This window comes from Oryzias latipes, chromosome 16, assembly GCF_053564925.1.
Source record: "Oryzias latipes strain Hd-rR chromosome 16, Olatipes_Hd-rR_3.1".
Taxonomy (NCBI): Eukaryota; Metazoa; Chordata; class Actinopteri; order Beloniformes; family Adrianichthyidae; genus Oryzias; species Oryzias latipes.
The window spans coordinates 11,380,873-11,403,130 of NC_136252.1; the positions used below are offsets into that span (position 1 = coordinate 11,380,873).

The 22,258-nt window shown below is 42.0% G+C and overlaps 1 protein-coding gene across 4 annotated transcripts in view; it reads left to right on the forward strand.

Moving 5' to 3' along the window:
• cdk14 (cyclin dependent kinase 14) overlaps positions 1-22,258 on the forward strand; it is a 165,477-nt gene that overhangs the window by 82,912 nt on the left and 60,307 nt on the right. For all 4 annotated transcript variants that reach the window (XM_004077647.5, XM_078933418.1, XM_011484940.4 and 1 more), the window contains 2 exons: positions 13,092-13,212; positions 20,445-20,538. In XM_004077647.5, the coding sequence (XP_004077695.1) occupies positions 13,092-13,212; positions 20,445-20,538 (215 nt within the window). The remainder of the gene's footprint in view (positions 1-13,091; positions 13,213-20,444; positions 20,539-22,258) is intronic.

Genomic DNA, 22,258 nt, shown 5'->3' on the forward strand with positions numbered 1-22,258 from the left:
CATTTTTGGAACCTTGTCCAGATCTGTCCCCTTAATGCCACTATTCAGTCTCTGAGCTCCTCGAGCAGCTCTTTCAACCTCCTGATTTTCATTGGTCTTACCATCACTGGGAGCTGGAAGGTGTTCTATAGACAGATGTGTGGATTTCTTAAGCAAGTCCAGTCGGTTTAATTAAACACAGCTGGACTCCAATGAAAAAGTAGAATTATCTCAAGGAGGATCAGAAAAAATGTACAACATTGAGTCAAATATGAGTCAGAGCAAAGGTCTGAAATATTACCATGGGATTGTAAATTTGCAGAAATGTTTTGTTTGTTTTTCTGTTCACTCGGTGTACATGATTGAGGAAACAAAACAGCTTTCATAATTTTTGCAAACGGCTGCAATGAAACAAAGAGTGAAACTTGTTCTCAACTTTAGGTCCAGATCAAATAGACGTCTTTATTTTTATGCTAATAAGTTGTTGGTGCAATCAAGATGGTCTCATAGTTGATGTTTGTCTTGTCCTGTTCTCGAGACTAAGAAACGTTGGCGTGGCACACCTCTGCAAGCAAGACCAGCTTTCTGTTCTGCTATGGAAAGCTAATCGACCACGCTCTGATGTCAAATGTACTCATTTGCCACTGCTGTACTGTGAGAAGGCCCTTCAATAACAGATATACAGTTGTACCAGGAAGATTTAGTCCTGGGTATAGTACTGTCTTAAATACCAGGTAAATGTACTGGAAAAAAATCTAAATGTAAAATAATGAGGCGAGTATTTACAATGAAGAGTACAATAGAAATAATTAACTACATGCAAAAAATTATCCCTTCATTCAATGCTATGAAACTGTGTGTTTGTCTTCTTGTGTGTGTGTCTATGTGTTTGTGTTGAAGTGTATGTGCATGTGTGTGCGTGTGTTGTCCGTCTGTCTGTCCTTTCATTCGTTCACTTTCACCTTGACTTTAGTCTGGTCCCATCATTTGTCTTACCTCTCATGTCTGAATGAACCTCCCCCACATCCATCCATCTTTACTCCACCCTCCTGGGCCCTCCTCCCTCAGCACAGACAGATGGGAGAAGGAGGCAGCAGGGAGCTTCATCAATAATGTAAACCTTGTATGAATGTGGAGTCATTACTGTGAGGGAGAAGAGGAAAACGGCGTGAAAGAAGCAAACGAGCTTCTCTGGACTGTTAATGTGAGGCTGGAACTGCAGCTCTTGAGCAAACACACAGAAGAGCAGGATGGGTCTCCGCCTGCAGGCTGCCAGATGAGGAAAGTGAAAGCTGTTTCAGCATGTGTGTGTGTGTGCGTGTGTGTGTGCGTGTGTGTGTGTGTGTGTGGTAAATTGGGCGGAGGCTGCATGACTCCCTGTGGTCCTTGGCCTTGGCAGCGGGTACTAAGAACCAACAGCTGAGGCCTGTGACTCTGGTTGGGGCTCTGGCTGAGGTAAATGGGGAGGAGGAGTTAGCAGACAGAAAGGACATGGGGGAGGATAAGGACGAGACTTGAACAGCATAGGCTTAAAAATAATACCCTATAGTGCAGGTAAGGACAGGTTATATTTAATGTGTTTCAGGTGAATTAGATGTAAAGATGCAAACAAAACCTTTTTTTTCTCGTTCTGCCTTATATGACTCTGCAGGAGAAGATGTTCTGATCCAGGTTCTGTGGTGGTTTCATTACTGAGCATGACCAGTAAGGGTTTATCATGCCGAATGTCTTCCTAAGCATTTCATGTTCAATACTGAGTTGATGGATGGAGTCACACTGTGACAGCTGATCAAACTCAAACTAAGTTTTTCTTTGAAGAAAAATAAGAGATTTAGGAGGATGTAGGAGCCTCATTGTCTGGGTTTGATAGAAGTGAATGTTGTAATATAAAGGAAAGTCTGTCTCTGTAGTACTTTTTTGCTCTGAATCTATATCTAGGTTCCTGACAAGGTTATTACATTTATAGTAATGCTTTGTTGTGACTTACGTGAATAAATATTCAATGTTTTTAAAGAACCTCGAGCTCTGAACTATCATCTTAGCCTAAACTCAGAATGTTTTCTGTTGTTTGAAGAAAAGTATTCTTTATTGTTGCAAGAATGTAACAACTGAGAACACAGGAATGTTCAGGCACTTCTCATGACTAATCATCCACCAACCGATCATCCACCTATCCACCCATTATCCATCCATCCTCCATCCATTATACATCCATCCACCCATCATCCATCCATCTATCCACCCATAATCCACCCATCCATTTATCCATCTATCCACCCATCATCTATCCATCCATCCATCCATCCATCCATCCATCCATCCATCCATCCATCCATCCATCCATCATCCATCCATTGATCTATCCACCCATCATCCATCTAACCACCTATCATCCATCCATTTATCCATCTATCCACCCATCATCTATCCATCCATCCATCCATCCATCCATCCATCCATCCATCCATCCATCCATCCATCATCCATCCATCCATTGATCTATCCACCCATCATCCATCTATCCACCTATCATCCATCCATCCATCCATCCATCCATCATCCATCCATCCATCCATCCATCCATCCATCCATCCATCCATCCATCCATCCATCCATCCATCCATCCACCCATCATTTGAAGCCTCTGGTGCATGGCTGTACCTGGGATTGTTGTGAAGAGCTGCTTAAATAAAATTAGCAGTTCTTTATATCTCTACACTGGAGTTTAAATCCTTCTGTTTGAAGACTGAAAGTTTTGGGCTAAAATACTAAATGTAGCTTTATTCCTTTTGCCTGACCCATTCACAGAAGGAGGCAAAAATTAGTGTGCCTTTGCAGAAACACCGTGCTGCGTAATTGTGGGGGAGTTGTTTCTGAATCTACAGTCGGTGGTGATGCCTCACCACAGGTGTTTGCACCAATCAAACCAGCTGCCGTGTCCCCAAAAGACATCTGCTTCAGATGCTCTGTGCAGTGTTACTGTAAGCTGTCTGTGTGCAGCAGACACTTTACGTGGACAACCACTGACTGTTTTTTCTTCAACTTTAAACACACAAAGATTCTTCACCGAGAAACGCAGAAAAGCTGACATGGTCAAATAAGCCACCCCAGCCAGAGCTCAGTTTTTCTGCTGCTGGGTGTGAATTTACCCAGATGTTCCTCTCAGGCCCACCGAGGCTCCCCTGACATTTCACTGCAAACATCAACCACATTCTGTAAATGAGGCTTTGAGGAGCCCATATGCTTCAGATCAAGGATGTGAACTAATGAAGGCCAGCTAAGCACAACACGGCGGCTGATCGTTGTTGTTTGTGCTGTAAAGCTGAGTGTTCCGTCAAAGCTGCTTCCACTCAGCACACAGATTCTGCTCGTGGAAGTTCTGAATCCAAACTGCTACAGACTGAAAGTATCATCTTCTCAGACTGCAACACATTCTGTGAAGCATTTTAAAGTCTTTGGTCTGACAAAGAAACTGTTGGTTGGTCCTCTCTGGGTGGGGCTTACTGTCACACCAAAAAACAAAAAGGTGACCTTATCTGCTGCTAAAAGCTGCTGTGTAGTCTGTGAAGGCTTTATAAAGACATCAAAATAAAGTAAGAGCAAAGCCAGACACTAGGTATGTTGTAACTGATGCTAATAAATGATACTTCTTGCCTCCTAAAGCCCCACTGTGATGAAAAAGGTGAATAAGGAGTTGACGCAAAAATACAGTTAGAAAAAGCTTGCAGGTGTGGCGTAAGACCAGTGGTACAAAAAGTGGGTATGCAACATATGCGTCGCATAGGGGCGCCGACCAAAGAGGGCGCCAAACCTGAAGTTAGGAAAATTGTTTATAGTCCGAATTTTTTAATTTCACAGCTGTTTTAGCACATTTATTTACGTAATATTATCAGTAACAGAGCCACATCGTAACTGATTGGGCGCCCCCGCAAGAGCGCGCTGTTGATTGTTTTTATTTGAATTGTGTGATCATCTGGTGACAGGGTTATATGGAAAGGCAAAAGAAAAAACAATCGGGGAATCAAAACAGAAAACGCAAGAGGGACAAAGATGTGGTGTGAATGAAGGTGGTAGCAATGTTAAAAGCAGGCTTGGAACATTCAGGTTAACGCTTGTGCTATTCTATGACCCCACCCTTACATTGACGTGTTCTCCCTACCATGACAAAAGTGGATAAAGGTGGAAAGCACAAGGGTTACAGCTACCAATAAAATGGTCACAGAAGTGTCTTGCAATAGTAAATAAATCTATTCTATTCTATTACACCACTAAGTGATATCCAACACAAATATAATTTTAAATTAAAAATGTTTCTATTTTTGCATATAGTTTAGTCACTGTATTCTTTGAAAATCTTCCTAACAACGTTAATATCATACAGCTGTGAGGATGGAGAGAAGAGAGAAAAAGAATCAGGACTTGTGGTGGACGTTCAGGGCAAAACCAGTTCATACCACGTCAGTCGTTTTGAAGTATTCTTAATTTAAAAAAACATGCATTAGCAAGATGTTTAATTTATTTGGGTGGGGGTGTGGGGGGGCATTTTGTAACCCTTGTGCTATCCTAGGCAATTTATCATTGGGAGTTGGGTCATCTAGACCCACTAGACAGTGCTCTGAACCTTTTTTCTTCAATGATTTGTGATCTTCACTGGTGTCCATGGATTACATGAAATCTTTCCACCTTTATCCACCTTTGTCATGGTAGGGAGAAGACGTCAATGTAAGGGTGGGGTCATCTAAGATAGCACAAGGGTTAATGTGGTCGCATAGCCCTATGAAATTAGGTAGTTGCACCCCTGCGTAAGACCTACTGCTCCCTACTCTGCTCCATTCTGATGCATCCACTGTCAGACAAACATATCCATGAACGTTTTTGTTTTCCTTGAATGAGCTGGAATCTGGATCAAAACTGTGCGGCTGGATAGCTCAGATATTGATCACCATTTTTTTTTGCACTAGTAATGTTACGTGGGGATGAAAGCTGGGAGAGAATGTAAACAAAGAGATGATGGGAAGTGGGGACAGGCATTAGAACTGCGCTCACAACTCAGCGGTGAATTTCTAACGAACTTTTGTCGCTGCAGAAATTATGTCCTGGAAAATGTCTCAGTTTTTTTAATTTTGTCTAGAAACAGCATAATCATAATTTTTTTTAAAACACTGGGGACCCTTTGAAAATAGATCAATAGATGATAGAACTGGAACTTTAAAGGTCATTTTGTTGGATATAATGCCTTTTAAAGTGTCCCTTATCAGTACTTCATGGATGTTGCAGCGGTGTAAACCATCTGACGCAAAGTGGAGGATGGTTGCTTCCACAAAGATGGGCATTATCCCTTACTAACACAATGGTCCAGGTGAATACTTAATTCTGATTGGCTGCAGGGTGTCCATTAAAAAGTAATAATGCACAGTGATAATGGACGTCTAAAAAAGAAAGCCTGAATGTTCGAGGAAGACTTTCCTGCACTTTTTGAATCCTACCGTGTGCCAACAGACCCACCTTTGATGGCTGCCACTATCAGGCTTCTGCAGGGCTTTATGATGAGCTAATTCAGGAGTGGCAGTATGGAAAACATGCAGGACAGTGTGCCCCAAGGACTGTTCCAGATTATTATTGTTGTGTGGGCCTAAACACCAGTTGGTAATGGAAAAACAGAAACTGAAAACAGGTAGATTGATGTTGTTCCACATTTGATCACAACAAGAAGACAGTAGAAAAGATCTCTCTCCTTCAAATGTCTCCATAATGGACATGACAGGATCTCCATCGGACAGTTCACCCCTATGCGCCCTCCATTAATTTCTTATAATGGCCACCTCATCAAGCATTATCTCTTACTTAATGGACACCCTGCAGCCAATCATAGTCGTCTATTAACCTGGACCATGGAATCATTCAGTTTTACTAAACGCACTTCGCTGATCCTTAAAGGGAAGTGGGGTGTTCAGGAAAAGTTTCTGGTTTACCTTGAAATAACCATAATATGTCTACAAGCTTGAAATTTTGAATTCAGTTCAAAAGCTCAAAAGATTTGAAATACGTTGAAATAATAGTCTGGATTTGAATTGTAATTGAATAGGAACAGTGTACAGACACAATAGCTGTGATTTTATTAAAAGAACTGAAACTTGGAGGAGGCGACCAGTCTTACGCTGCAGTATGGCCTTTCAATGCTAAATGGCTTTTTCATGTAACCCCTGTGCTATCCTAGGCACTTTACCATTGGGAGTTGGGTCATCTAGACCCACTAGACAGTGCTCTGAACCTTTTTTCTTCAATGATTTGTGAACCTCACTGGTTTCCATGGATTACATGAAATCTTTCCACCTTTATCCACCTTTGTCATGGTAGGGAGAACACGCCAATGTAAGGGTGGGGTCATCTAAGATAGCACAAGGGTTAAAAAAGGATATCATGAACGTGGACATAAAAAATAATTCGCAAGCTGATTAACTCATCAGCTTTAATGCTGCATGTGTGAGTTTCTTTTTTCACCCATCTCACTGCACCTAAGAGTCAGAATCACTGAGGACAGTTTTAACTATGGCAAGAAAGCAAACAGCAGACCAGCATTGTTATGGCCCAAATACTTCAGGCCTCGTGAGAGCAAAGCTGAGCTGTGTCTGCTAAAAGGCTTCCTGCGTTCCCATTAAAACACTGAACGATCGCCAAATGCAGACACGTCTGCAGCCAAGATGGAACACAGGCACCAGCCGGGACTTCAATCCCGGATGGACCTTCAGACCTGCAACTCTTCACGCTGAGTCGTTGTCTGTGGAACTGGTTCCGATCCCTATCTTCCCGAGTTTTGCCAGTGTCTGCCAGTGTTACTGTTGAAGGGATGATGTGGCCCACTGACACGCTGGCTTCACTGCAAGTGGCAGACCACAAAGGAATATGAGTAAAAACTTCTTGGTGATACAGAAAGATGTGTAAGAAAAAGTAAAAAAGTCCATATGGACCAAATGCAAAAGAATCTCCGACACTGAACACAGTAAAAATAATCTTACTGATCTCACCGTGATGTTTTTTTTTTAAAGCAAACTGAGCGCAGAAGAGCAGGAAATCTTTAACACATCATAGTTTTGTTTTAGCTTTGCCAGGTACAAAGACTGCCATCATCAGTTCACTCTAAGGCCCGTCTTAAGAACATGTACTGTACATCCTCCCAGAGGTGACAGAGCAAGGGCACAGGGGTTGTCCATAAACTGCCTTTAAAATCCATTGAGTTTCTGGTGAATAATCATGCCTGGACTGCCTGGTGAGGGTGGGGGGCAGCAGGCGCAGTCTTTGACTTGTTTCTTGTTAAATTTGTCTTTTAAACCTGCAGCCCTCTTTTCTGAGCATGTGTGGGACCGTGCAGTGCCATTACCTGCTGACTTTCCTTCCTGCTGTAAATCTGAACAGGATGGCAGGTCAGCTGGAGATCCACAGAGGACGGGGGTGGGGGGGGGGTGTTCAAGGTCTGTTTGTGCACAAATCCAAAGGTCAGACCTTTGAAGCTGCCTCCTCTGCAGAAACACTCCTGAGGTGTTGACCCTTTTTCTATCACAACACTTTAGATTTGCCATGGAAAGCATAAAGGAGTATAAGTTACAGTCTGTTTTATCCAAGTTTGTCATACATCTGCACAAACGCCAAAGCAAACAAGTGTCATTTTGTCTCTCTTAATCAGTTCTCCCTCTCCGCATCACAAAGAACATTGTTAGTGATTGATGTTGAAGGTGTCGAGGTTCTCTCTGGGATCATGGTAGATTTTTTGGGGACCAATGCAGAGAAGCACATGGAAATGGTTTGAGAGGTGGAACAGTGACGATGTTGGTAAAAGGATGCTGAGGTTGGAGCTACCAGGAAATGGAGGAAGACCAAAGAGGAGGTTTATGGATGTAGAGCAGGAGGACATGAGGGTGGATGGTGTGAATGAGGATGATGCATTGAGTTAGTTTGAGAAGAACAACTCACCTGAAGGGAAATGCATTTCTAAAATTTAAATAACAACAAGCAAGAAGATAGAAAAAAAACACATAATGCCCATCTACACCTCAGGGTCCTCAAGGCCTCATACTTTAAAATCATATCTGATAGATATGACGGACCATAAAAACATTTATAAACCAATAAAATAACATTAAAATCAACCCTGAATAACACAGGGAGCCTATGCAGGGATTTTAAAATGGTTGTAATGTGTCTCCACCCTCTGGTCCTCGTCACGCATGCGACTGAGTTCTGAAATAGTTGAAGGTTTGATATCCTTCTTCTGGGAAGACCAGAGAGCAGGGCGTTTCAGTAATCTAATCAGCTGGAAATAAAGGCATGCATTAGCACCTCTGTGCTGGTTATATTTTTGTGGAATAGAATTCATCTTAGAATTGAAAATAATGCCCAGGTTTCTCACACATTGAGAAGTTTGATCATTTTTTAGATTAGAAAAAACAATCTCTCTCTTGTCTTCAGAACCAACAACTAAAACTTCTTTTTTGAAGTGGTTAAACTGTGAGACGTTCTCTGCCAGCCATGACTTAATGTCTGAAATGCAGTTTAGCAGATGGTTTACTGACTCTTTTGCATTAGGAGACTCAGCAATCATTGAAACTACCAGATCAATGTGAGGTCATAAAAAAGGCAAATGCATGTTTCTATGTGTAGTAATTGACAGTAAAACTGCTGTTTTTATTGATTTCACCTTGAAGAAACGACGTGTCACAAAGACTGAGCAGCAAAAAAGACAAACAAAAACTCAGGATTAATGCTATCATTTAACTTTATACCAAACAGCAGATAAACAATAAGAAAATGATTTTTTTAGAGAAAGGGTAGACATCCACCCCCCAGCCCCCACTGAGACGAAGCAGTGTGGAAGCATGAGGGGCTACAGGCGCTCACCCAGAGGTCTGAGATGCTGTGGGGACGTGTGGAAATTGCAATGTTCAGCTGTGATTATTGTCGGCTGAAACGTCTTCAAGTTGTGGGTGTTCTGACACATGGAAATGTTAAATACCTTCCTTCCTCGTCTCATTTATCCTCCCCCTAATACAGAGGACTCTCTGCAGGGCAGGAAGTCACTTTTTTAACCAAGCTAAATGCTTTAATTAAGCCCTCTAACCACTGGGGAAGAGACAAAGCGGTAATGCCGTCAGCCTCATTAAAGCTCCCTGCATCTGCACTCTGCTCTACCATTAGTCATGAGCTGTTTTTTGTTTTGGTTTTTTTGCAAGGAGATTAGAAGAGTTAGCATTTGAGCAACATTTCTAAAACCTTGGTTGATTTTAGGATGAGTTTTAATACGTTTTGTCAGTGCACTGCAAAAAAACATTTTTCCAACAAAAAATCATAGATAATTATTTTACCATGTACCATAAACAAAATATCACATAAACAAATAAATAATAAAAGGTTGACTCCATCCTAACATCAGCATTCCGGGGCTTTACACCAAGTCGGGTGCTCGACCTATGATCAGAAGATTGCAGGTTCAATTCCTGCATTGCCCACCCAAATGTCAAAGTGTCTTTAGGCAAGACACTCCACCCCACCTTGCCTCTTGTGGAAGGCTGGCACCAGTGTTCGGCAGTCATCCGCCATCAGTGTGTGAAAGTGTGTGTTAATGGGACTGTGACTATAAAGCGCTTTGGACTGTCGAAGAAGGTAGAAAAGTGCTAAATAAGTATTTACCATTTGATGACTTTTCTACAACAATAAGACTGTGACTAGCTTCTTCTCTCCAGCTTAGCTTTCTTCGGCCAATTCCAAAACTTATCATCCCACCACAAAGTAAGATCAAGCTTTTTGAAATGTATTCACTCACAATAAAGTATGTTTAATTCCATTGTGGATTCTGGGATTAACTTCATGCACATGGCTGAAACTACTTAGTGCTAAACAAAGCTTGTCCACCTGAAAGCATATACCAGGAGAGGGCATGCAGTCTGTTATCATACCGACCCGCAGATGGTCTTTGTATCTTTCCCAAATCCGTGTTCGGGTTGAACTCTTGGCTTTTAGCTCCAATTCCCTTCTCCCAGTGTCAATTTTTTCATGTCTAGGCCTTCAAAACCCCCACCCCTTTTTCATCCCTGAGATAAATGTCTCTATTAATATTTCATGAATCTACCTCTCAAATAACCAAGTCTAATCCCTGGAGGCTTTTCTGACTACAGATCTGTCTTCCATTTAATTAGGTTGTGGCCAACCAAGTTGAGCGTCACTCTCAGGGTTGTAGTGACACAAAAGGTTCCAGCCGTTCTTACAGCACAGATGAAACCATGGTCTTTGCCAAAAATCACCCACTCATGTCAGATAATCAAGCCTCCCTCTGACCTTTGGAAGCTGGATTTGGTAAGGATGATCACAAGATCCTCAATTTTTGTGAGGGGAAAACACACAAGTGAGCTCATTGAAAGTTATTTTGACTGGTTTGGTCTTTCCTTGGGTGGTATTGCTGAATCTATGGCGCAGAGAGACACTAAGGTCGAATCTGAATTCTTCCCCTACCCTTCCGGCTTCTTCCTACCCCCTATATCTAGCCCTCCAAACGGAGAGTTATGGAAAAAAAGTGTATTTGAATTTGGATGTTACTCCCACTCCATGATGTCATCAATAGTCGTGGGTCAGCTACGTTAGCACGGAGCTGCTAGACCTCGAAAATACATAAAAACATCAGTTTAAGACTTTAAAAAGATCACTTAAGGCTCGTTGGTCCACCTCCTGAAAATGAAACATACCATTGTCTTGTGTGTAGTAAGTGTATCTTGAAGTATTTGTAAAGCAAATAAAAGTTGCACACACCTATGACGTATGAGTTATGCTGGGTTTAGGTTCCCCTAAGCTACACCAGTCATTAGTGAGGCTGGTGAACTGGCTCCTGACTGACTGTGTGCAAATGCTGCACGCACATGTGTGCAGGTGACACGTAACCAAAACGTAAAAACACCCTCACAAACTACACTCTGATTATCTCATTTACCCATTTCTAACAGTCAGGCTGCAGCAAGGGGGGCACGCATATTATTTTAACAATACTAATGAGCTCCTCGCAAAGTGCACAGGATTTTTGGGAGGGATGTAAAAAAATGGAGAGTCTTCAGAACACGGCTGCGTCTCACCAACTTCCTCCTTACTTACTCCTACATGTTAAGTGTTCACTACGACGTGTCGCCCACAGCATGCCTGTAGCAACAAAAATGTGCATGAACATCTTCTCTCTACGGGGTTAGCTGGCTTATGTTCTACGATCTTGATATTTCGCCCAGGCCACCAGCAGATTTGCCCATTTCTCACCTGCAGACAGCCCGTATCCACCTAAGGGCAGTTGTGACCAAAGCAGGAGCTTCACCCGTCCTCTGTTACAGTAATTTTCTTTTCTGGCCAATATGTTTACCAGACAAGTTTAGATACAAACATTGGGGTAAAATTGTCCCCCCAGATGTCACTTGAGTTTCATCTTTATACCTCAGCAAAACAGCCGTCTATCATTCAAGAAATATTTCTCATCTCTGCTCCTCATTTTGTTTCAGGGGCACTGAGAAAACTTTGTCTTCAACTATTCTAACTACCCTCTTGTTGAGTCACCTGCCTGAGCATAAAGTCTGCAGTACATCCAGAACAGCACTATCAAGATTTTATAGTGGAGACTCAGACAAAAACATGCCACCTGGACTCGTTAGTCTCTCCACTGGCTCCCTGAGTTGCAGATGTTCCAATGTTTAACCCGTTATTGTCTTCATGGTCATGATACAGAGCATCTGAAAGGCCTCAACCCATCCCACACACCACCACATGATTCAGATCCGCAGACTCTTATTGCTTCCTCCCACTTAGGACAAAATTACGGTCCATGGATGTGAAGAAACTGGATTTTCTAGAAAGGACTGTAAAATAGGAATATTTTTAGGTTCGTACCCGTCAGTTTCTTACACACAGAAATAATGAATAAGGACTCAGAGACAGTTACTTAGCTTTTGTGGAGGTTTTACTTCGCACAAACACGAAGGGGACAGACATGAACATGGTACATTCAAAGTCCGAACCAACGAGCTCAGGGATGGGCTTTGGTATAAAAACCCTGCATTTGCATATTCAGAAGATCGTCCGATGGGCCTCGTGTGAAAAACATGCCCACAGGTTACTGGTGGAGAGAACCTCCAAGGCTAAAGTGAAGATAACTCTGAGGCCTGCTCAGCAGAAAACATGCACAGAAAAGAGGGAGTATGAGAAGAAACTGTTAGAACAATAGTTTGGCTGTGCTTTCTTCAAATGTAATATAATTTTGAGATGACAATACATGCTCAGTGAATTAAGTTTAAACCATTAGTGTAATAAAAGTTAAAGGCAGTTTCTAACTATTCTTCACAATGGAAGACAGAGAATTCTCTGTGGCAGCTCCTCTGCTGCAGAATGCATTTTCTGATTCCACCAAGAAGTCTTCAGACATTTCAGAAAGCAATCAGATGTTGGTTTGGAGGCATTTACTTAGATGTGTTCTTGTTATGATCCTGGATCACTCGCTGCTTGCATCACCTTCAGGTAATCAGTGTCATGCTGCCTGTCTGTGTAGGCAGGTCACTGTCAGAAGATCATCTCCCTCGATGAGGGTCTGTCTGTTGTGGCTTCTGAATTATGACCACGCTGCCCTCTTGTCCATGGCCGGCCTCTTGACTGTACTGCCTTGGATCTGTTGGTTATCAGGGCTTCTGAAGGTTCTTGCTCAGATGCTTAAGCATATTGGATGTTTTTATTGATTTTTCCTGGACATAAAGACAAAGTTGATCAAAACTATTTTAATTTGTTTCCAATATTGTTCAATTAAATTCAGTTGCGCCATCCCTGAGCAGTGTGCTGCTCTTTGGTCAACTATCAGTTCACATCGGACAGTTATTTTTTTTAACCATGGTCAAAATGTATAGTTCTTTACAAATTGATGTATTTTTAATGATAAATTCTAGGTTAAAAACATCTGCTGTGCATTTTTCTCTTTGCAAGAATTTTCAGCCTCTCTTTGTTTGTGTTCACAGCTGTTGCTGCCACTCTCTGGCTCTTTTTCAGATTTGCTTTGTTTGTGTAAGGTCATTTCATGCTATCTGACTCAGATTTTTTTTCTCTTGCAGGCCTGGCCAGAGCCAAGTCAGTCCCCAGCCATACTTACTCCAACGAGGTGGTGACCCTATGGTATCGGCCTCCAGATGTCCTGCTGGGCTCTACAGACTACTCCACCTGCCTTGACATGTGGTGAGTGCTGGTAGCCTCTGACCTGCGTGTTTACCGCAGCCTATATTCATGGATCTGCTGGAACTGTAAAGGAATTAATTATGGTTGAAAAGAAACTAAACAATCTGTCTGCGAACTGCAAATAGTACCCCACTTCTTTTGTCTCCATCGGGTCTAACCTTGGGAGAGACAAGAAAATGTATTCACTTACTTACAAATCCACCAAAAAGAACACATTCTTACCAACTGAGTATAGCGCCCCCTGTCCACCAAGGTAAATAAGAGTTCAGACTGGTGCACCTATCTAACATACTTTTCTTAAGAACCGTGGAAACTCACTGATGGACAGCAGTGTGTGAGAAAGCTCCTCATATTCAAGAATTCTGTTTTTTAACAAAGCACTTGTGTGGTTGAAGAACCCTCATGCTTGATCTTTGTTTTCATTCCTACTCCAATGAGATCTTGACGATTCCTGAGTGTGTCTGCTCCTCTGTTTCTTTTTCTGTTTTTGTTTGTTTTCAGTGTAAATTTAGTTTACATTTTTGTCTTCCTCATTCTTCCGTGATGGACAAAAAAGGTTAATTTACTTTGACAAAAACAGCTTTAATTCAAAGAGGAAGAGAAAACAAGTTATAAACTCAAAAAGAAAAATCTGAACCACACACACCAGCAACCACAGTAAACAGAGACCAAATGTCATGGTTTGGGTTTCTTTTGTCTTGGTTTTTGATTTATTTCTTGTTCTGTCATGTTTGGTTCTGTTTCCTGTTTTATTTTGAAAGGTGTTCTGTTTGGTCATGTTCCTGAGTTTTACTTCCTGGTCCCTATCTGTCCTGATCTTGTTCACCTGTGTCTTGTCTGCCCTGCCTGTATTTAAGTCTCGTCTCTCCCTTCCTCTTGTGCTGGTCCATTAGCGTCTCTACCGTCTTTAACGTCTTCATGCCTCTTCGTCCCAGACTGTCTTTTCCATGTTTCATGCCACGCCACAGTGAGTTTTGTTTTGTGATCCTGCTCTGCAGCGCCTTTTGTTTTGCATTAAACCTCCTTGCCCTTGAACCGTGTGCCTCCGCCTCTGCATTTGGGTCCTTACCTGCAGTACCAAGAACAGCGTTTATTCTGCAGAATTCTGGAGCCTCACTTTGCCTTTCAAAGCATCATGGGCAGGCATCATGGGAGTTCAAGTCATCCGTTTTCTGAATTATAAACTGTAACACATTAAAGCACATAATCTTTTCCTGAGCAAGGAGCTATTTTTAAGACCTGTAATATCACAGTAACATTAAAATTAATTCTGTTAGATGGCTTTACCTCTGTAGATAAATGATGTGTCCTATTCCTCCCGAGGGAGCTTGTATTGGTGTCCACTACATATGATCTTGGGTTATTAGCAGAATCAATTGTCTGTAGTAATCTATAAGCTTCCTGTCCGGAAGGAAGCTCTGAGACAGATCTTAGAGGGATGTCTGTGGTTGTCGTAGTGTATATTTTACATTCGTTTACACACTTGGGATCCAGTTTGGATGATGCTTGTGGTTGAAAGGTACATTGATTTCTCCCTTTTGTAAGTTGAATAAAAGGGAACTCAGGCTCCAGTGAAGTAAATCTAAAAGCCAGCAATCCTCTACTGTGATTATTTTTCTTTTATTTGAGAAATCTTTGATGGTCCTAACTACACGTTTCACCAGCTTCACCATTGGCTAATGTGGACTGGCTTGCCTTTGCAATCTGTTGGAGCAGCTGTCTTGAAAATTAACCCATAAGAACCCATGGTGACATTTAGTGGAACTTGATGGGAACAGAAAAATATTAGAAATGTGGTGTGTGGTCCATTTGGTTTATGGTATATTCCATATAATTTTATTTATAAGGAAAAGGGGCCATTATCAGATACAACAGTCTTAATATACCCAGAGAAATAGTCTATGATCAGACGGTGCAGTTTTCCTAACCACAACAACAGGTCCATACCAATCTTCTGCCAAGGATGGTCTGGTACTAGAGTAGGAAACAGTGGTTCACAGTAGCCTGCATTTTTAAAAAGTCCCATCTGTTCACCGTTTGACTGTCTGTGTTTAAATACCAGGCCACCTTACCAACTTTTTATTTCTGGCCTTGTACCTTAAACTCCCTAGATGCCCTTCATGTAGACGTTTTAAGATATACGGTCTCAGAGGTGGTAGTATCACGAGTCTTTCTCCTTTCATGAGCAAAACCTTCAGCAAGTATGCGCTTTGCTGTCAGTATGGTATCCAGTCTAAATTTCTCTGGTTGACCTTTAAACCATTTTGCGATTACTTTTTTTGAACCCTTGCTATTTTCTGTGGCAACTTGATGTCCCCTAGTCGTATTCATATGTTGGTGGGAGGGAGGGTACAGCATGGTCTAGAAAAACCTGCACCTCTTCCTCCTATTGAAAATCTTTGGCCATAACCTGCTGACTCTGGAAAGAGCATCATCTATTACTAGGCTCTTTACTGGAGCATGAACAATACTGAACAAAGAGAGTAACAGCCTCAGATGAAATCTCCAGATCTGTGGTGAAAGATCGTCCAAGCCAGAGGTTCTCAAAGAGGAACAATGGGCTTATGATCTGTCAATAGTGTGAATAAAAGACCCATAAGATATAAAGAAAGTTTCTCACACACCCTAATAACTTTTTCTGTAACTAGCACAAAGTGCTTATCAATTTCTGTAGGTCTTCTTTAGAGTTATGTCACCAGTCACCATGAACCATCTGCCTGTTTCTGTGCAAGAACAGGTGTGATACTGTGTGGTGATGCATCTGCAGCAACTTCTGAATCTGCTTTGTTAAGATATTGGCCAAGCATCTCTGGAGGACGTAGCATCTCTTTTAGTCTATGAAAATATTTTCAGAGATGTGGTTATAAATTTACCAATGGAGTATACCATCCCGGTGAGAGGCGGCATGTCTTCCAGGTAGGTTGTGGCAACTGATTGATTACTTAGACTCAATTGGCTTGAACTTTGTGGGCCCCAAAAAGGATTTCTGACTTTGCAAACTCACATATGCTCAAAGCAGTGTGTTTTTTGGGTTTTTGATGCTCACTGTCTCTTTTAGCATAGTCCCAGACCCTCAGTGACACAGAATTAACTACTGTAAAAGAATAACCCACAATACGATGTCCACGCATGAAGACAGCAGGTCTTAGGTTAAGCTTTGTAAAAGCTCTCAGGAAGTAACTGAACATCTTAACCCCATTGTCCAGTATAAAACCACGATATTCCCCATTTAATTGGACCTTCTCCACCTACAGTTAAGTCTTCTGTGAGCCTATATCATCTAGTAACACACATTCTTCACTGTTTCTTTCAGCCTGATCTTTTCTGACCTCACATAACCCCACAGCATCACCTGAATGACAAACTGTAGCAAAATGCCTTTTTTCTTTTTTTTTCTTTTTTGTATTGAACGTCCCTCCCTTGGCAGTCTTTCCATGTTTTCAGCACACTTTTTCGTGTGGTTTATCTATTTTTTGTCCTCTTTTTGCCTATTCCCTGGGCAGTTTCTACTTTTTTTGTTGTTTGATATTTTTTTCCCAGAGGCCGAGCTAGACAGAAATCTTTGTTACGTCTTCACTGTTTCACTCTGTCTGACTTTTTGTGAAGCTTTTGTGAGCGTTAACAGTCCAAATGTGGCTGTTCTGACAGCTTTTTGTCTCTTATTCCATCTGTCCTCCTGTCTCTCATGAGTTCCTCTTTTAAAACTCCCAAACCACAATTTTCTACTAATTTGTGTGCAGCTGTGATGAATGTTTCTGCACTCTCTCCAGTTTGTTGACAACTAGAATTGAAGTATGTCTTTTAAAGATCACGTTCGGATTTCCTACAAAGACCTTTTTAAATTCTGTTTCAACAGCTCATTTTAAAGTGTTGCAGTTGCAACCCAATACCTCTAAAATCATCGGATCCACTTTGGCCGTTCTACACGACATGAAAAGTCAATCACCTCTGGCAGAGTTTGAAGTCCATAACTTGCTGTCATTACATTTCTCATTTCTTTATGTTCAAGATCAGAACTTTTGAATGAATTGTCTCTGCACCTCTGCCTCTGCAGACATGTGCGTAGTTTGTCATTTCCTAGCAGCGCACAGAGACCTGTCGTAGTGCGCTTTTGTTTTTTTACAGAGTGTGTGGAGGACAGCCTTTTTCCAGCAAAACGTGGAAGCTGCACTCTACATGACAATGTGCAAAGCATTGTGGGGACACGTGCATCATGGGAATGTTAGTCCTACTGCTACACAAACCCTCGTAAAATCATTAAAACGAACCTCAGGTGTGGGACACACCTGGGACAAAACAGAAGGATTCCTGTCTTGAAACCTGGCAGACCCTCCTCCTCTAAACCTTCCTTTATGCCCTTCGTTTCCTTCTGGAGCATTCTTCATAGGAAAACAGGTCAAACATGGAAAAGCAGCTAGACCGGTGTGGGTGGACTTGGTCTGTCACCCAAGTGTCTGCAGCTGTCTCTGCATTCCCAGCGGCCCGCTCCATACTGTTAAAGGGCAGAGCTGTTGTGGGACTGATTGGGAGAGGAACGCTATGTGTCTCTGGGACATTTTCTGAAGCTCAGATCTGCAGGGTGTCGTTCCGTTCCAGTGGGGACCCTCATGAACTCTGTTCACTTACAGCTCAGTCGTCCATGAAGAAGCATCTTTTGCAGAGCCAAGAGGTCTAGTGGATCTGTCTTTCTGTCATAAGTGACCCCCCTCTCCCTTTTTCCTGTCACAGCAGTCTGCAGGCATGCTGTGGAGTGTTTACCTTGAATGTGCAGCACTGCAAAACATCTCTTGTTTAAAATTGTACTTTATTGCTCTCAAACCCAAAAATTCTTCTTCATCACCAGCTGATGTACAGCACTTTGGGCCTCCTTGGCTGCTGGTGGAAGGTGCTTTATAAATAAATGAATGATGATGATGTGTAGACACTATTTTTCAGGCTAAACTGTATAAATTAGAGCAGCCACACTCTCTGCCCTGTCACACAGACATCTGCATGCAGGTCTGCGCTCCATCATCCCAGGAGACTGCACTGGCAGCTTCACGATGACCTCCACAACATGAACACTGCCTCTTCAGTGAACACAGAAGATAAATAAGTCTGTCTCCACCCCTTCTACCCACTCCTCACTCAGTGTGTTTGCAGATCTCCATAGAGGTCATTTACACAGAAACAATACTGCTCTGGGTTCAGACAGCAGGTTATGGCCAAGCAAAACGTCTTCATCATCCTATTTTTCACTGCTGCAAAGACGATGGATGTAGAGATACCAGATCGGAACATCCCATCTGGTTATCTGATGTTGAAGTCGACAAGCTCCTCTCACAGCACCGGCCGACTCTGTCCGATGTCAGCACTCCCTCTTTTCTGCTTTAATGTAAAACATTTTAATATTGTGAAAAGGTCCAGTATTCTTGGAAGAATCATGACATGTTTTAGAAAAGTAGATTATCATGAAAAAGGGAGCCCATAAAGCAAAAATGTTCATGCACAAAATCTGTATGACAGCCATGTCATACAAATTTTTCTTTAGCCAGGACAGGTACTGTATGGGTGATTTGGTTCAGACTAGTACCAAATCGCACCGTGCTGCTATACTGTAATTGCAGTGCTGCCAGACCTTTGCGCCTCACCCGTTGCTCAAATCGCATCACTGGACCTCAGATCGCATCTGTACCATTGACTTAACAGTGAGATTGGCAGCCTTTACCACGCGAATCGGGTTCAGAGTGAGCGCAGTTTAACCATAAAGTGCAATCCTAAACTTAACCCTTCGTCTGAGTCCTTGTGGCCGTATTTGAAAAATGATGTGTGAATAGACACTTACTTTATGGCATTTGCTGTAACATAATTCAACCATTTTCACTGTTTCTGAGACTGTTTTTGATCCCCTCCCCTGCCCCCCCACCCCCCCGTTTCATGCTCTTCAGTCATGCAAGACACAGCTCAGAAAGGGGGAGTCGAGGGGGGAGCTGCTCAGCTCAGCTTCAATGGCCACGCCCATGTAGAGGAGATTTTGGAAGCAGAGGCTTCAGATAAACGTGAAAAATGGCTTCTTAAGACATTAAGTTGTAGGATTTCAGTTAGAAACCTTTTAATCATAATAAAAAAAATATCTGGGAATGTTTTTATTTTAAAAAAAATAGTCATAGAGGGACTTTAATGAAAATTAAAGACGTATTTCTTTATGTTTATTTGACTCCTATTCAAAATTTGCAGTTGCTTTTACACAAACAGGAAATAAAAATTAATATTGAAAAGTATCACAACTTTCACGCAACTTTCAAGAAAAACTGCTGCAACTTCAAGCTTTTTGTGCCGCAACTATTACAGAAAATGCCGGCAAGATCCTGGAGGGACTCATTCATCGTTAGAGTTCATGTTTTTATATTTTTGATTGAAAAATTGAAGTCCCAAAGTCTGGAAAAAAAGCGTGTACAGGCTTAGATTTCATTGCTTCAGGTCCGGTGTGAACTTTCTCGGGTCAGTGATGGTTTGTGGGGCCAAGTCATCTTCTGGTGTTGGTCCACTGGGTTTTCTGAAGTCTACAGTCGGTGCAGAGATCTACCAGGAAATTCTACAGCACTTCATAAATCCACCGTCAAACACAAAATACCTTTCCCAACAATTCTGAGTTGTTTAAATCGGTTTTGTCTTTTTGCTCCATGCTTTCTGCCGCTGCCCATTTCTTTAAATAGTTGAAAAGACATTAAAGTGCAGAAATCTTTGTCAGACTACTAAAGACCTCAGGCTGCTTAGCTTCTGTAGCACAACAACCTCACCTTCACAACATTTTCCTGAATAATGCAGTGATATTTGCAAGACATAAAAATGAAACGTATTCCAAAATATTTGGAAATATAACTGATTAGTTTCCCTATGAGATTATAAGTCCAGAATACAGACAGGCTCAGACATTCATGAATTTATTCATTCAGACATTAAACTCTCCTCATCCTTGGGTGGTCTGTTTTTCTGCAGTCAGGTGGGGGTTAACATTTTGCCATTTTATCCCAAAAAATTATCCTCATCTCCCAATCAACAATAACAATGATCATACAGTTTAAGAAAGCCTTCAGCCCAGTCTGTCAGTCAAAATGATTGAATCAGTCCACCAAAGCAGTTTGGAAAGACATAGTAAAAGCCGGTTTTCTGGTGAATGAAAAACCTTTTTTTCCATGTTTTCTAAAAGATGTTTCCGAAATGCTGAGCAGGTGTGTCATTCTGTCTCTCAGGGGAGTGGGCTGCATCTTCATTGAGATGATCCAAGGCGTGGCGGCCTTTCCCGGGATGAAGGACATTCAGGACCAGCTGGAGCGGATTTTCTTGGTGAGTTGCTAATGTTAGCTGTTTCTTGTGGGATCTTGATAGAAGTTTTGTCTGAATTTCTTGCTTTGAATTAATAGCATTTAAACTGTTGGATGTTGGGGAGGCTTCTGGTCTCACACATACCTCAGACCTTTGTGCTGACACTCAGAATGGCTATCAGTGTGTGTTTCCTGTTCTGCCTTGCATCTATTTGGGGTATTTCCAGTTTTTGCAGTTGCTTGCTGAGCTGTGCTCTTGTGGATGCTACAGGCTGTGGTTTTAGCCATTCTGACCAGGGCTGGAGTGTTATCAAGACCACTAACAGGCCTGACAGTGACATCATAGGTGGATCGGTTTGAAACATGGAGAACAGAGAGAGATAGAGTAGAGAATTTCCCTCTTGAGTATTCTTCATCTCTCTTTAAATAAACCCAAGCAGCAGCAGCCCTACTATTTCATTTGTTGTCATTGTTGTAATGTTACGCAACAAAAAAATAACAAGGAAGGCATCCATTTTGGCTGGACTCTGGAGTGTTGTTGTGTCTAGCGGCATGAAGAGTGAAACGGTATGATGGACATGACATTACACACACAAACACATCTGAATGAGGGACACAGATGATGCCTCAAACCATGGACACCACTGTGAACAAGCTGAACTGGAGCTAAACCCCCCCCCCATGTTCACAGGTCTCTTCTGAGTCAAGCCAAATGTCGTTATTGACCTGGAGCTTCAGTTAAGACAGGGGTCGGCAACCTGTACAACCAGAAAGAGCCATTTGGATCAGTTTCCCACAGAAATGAAAGCACAGGGAGCCGCAGCACTAGGGATGTTAGAAAAAAATCGTTTCGCTGATATATCGCGATAGTTCATTTCGGGATACTTGTATTGTTTTAAAATTTTTAAGTACTTATTTTAATTATTTATGAGCGTGATGTTTCCTTTAATCTCATGCCTATTTTACACAACCTTCAATAGACTTTTCCGTCTCTCAAACACTCAGAGGTGTTGGATGAGTGAGATGATGGAAATAAATTCACTTTGATGCAGACTCGTTTTTCTTTTTCTTTCTTTAAATCCAGTAAACCCGATAAAGTATAGTAATGTTTTGGATGAGAACTATTTTTTTATTAGGAAGCAGCTGTTAGTTTGTTGCGGGGCTGGAATCATAAGAGGTGAGTCTAAGCCCCGCCCCCGCCTCTCTACCTGTTCACATCCTCTGCAGCTCCAAGTTGTTTCCCCCTTGTGCAACCCCCCCCCCCCCCCCCCCCCCTCCAGCGGGTTCTACACAGACAGCGCAACATATGGTCATCATAGCAGACAGGTGACAGGATAGTAGGGGCGCTCTAGCGCAAATTTAATTAATTTTACGCAGAAATGAGTGGTTATAGTTTAGGGAAAAGTGTGTGTGGGGGGGGGGGGGAGTAGTAGTTAGCATTAATATTTGAAATGAGAGACGTCTCATGAATTTTTCAGAATACGATCTGCTGTCCCGTCACCCATAATTAATTTCAATGATATGACAGAAACAGACAGAACAGAACAGGGAAGACGAGATGGATTTGTATTCATAGAACTCTGGTGGCAGTGATGACAGAATGATAATGAAACTGACTGAAGGAGGAAAACATTTAATATGGAGAGAATTCTCTGCTGTTGAGCCTCCGGGCCAAAGCTCCGAGATCCGAGAACTGGGAGCATTTGGGGGGTGGGAAGGTGAGGGGGGGTGGATTGGAGAGA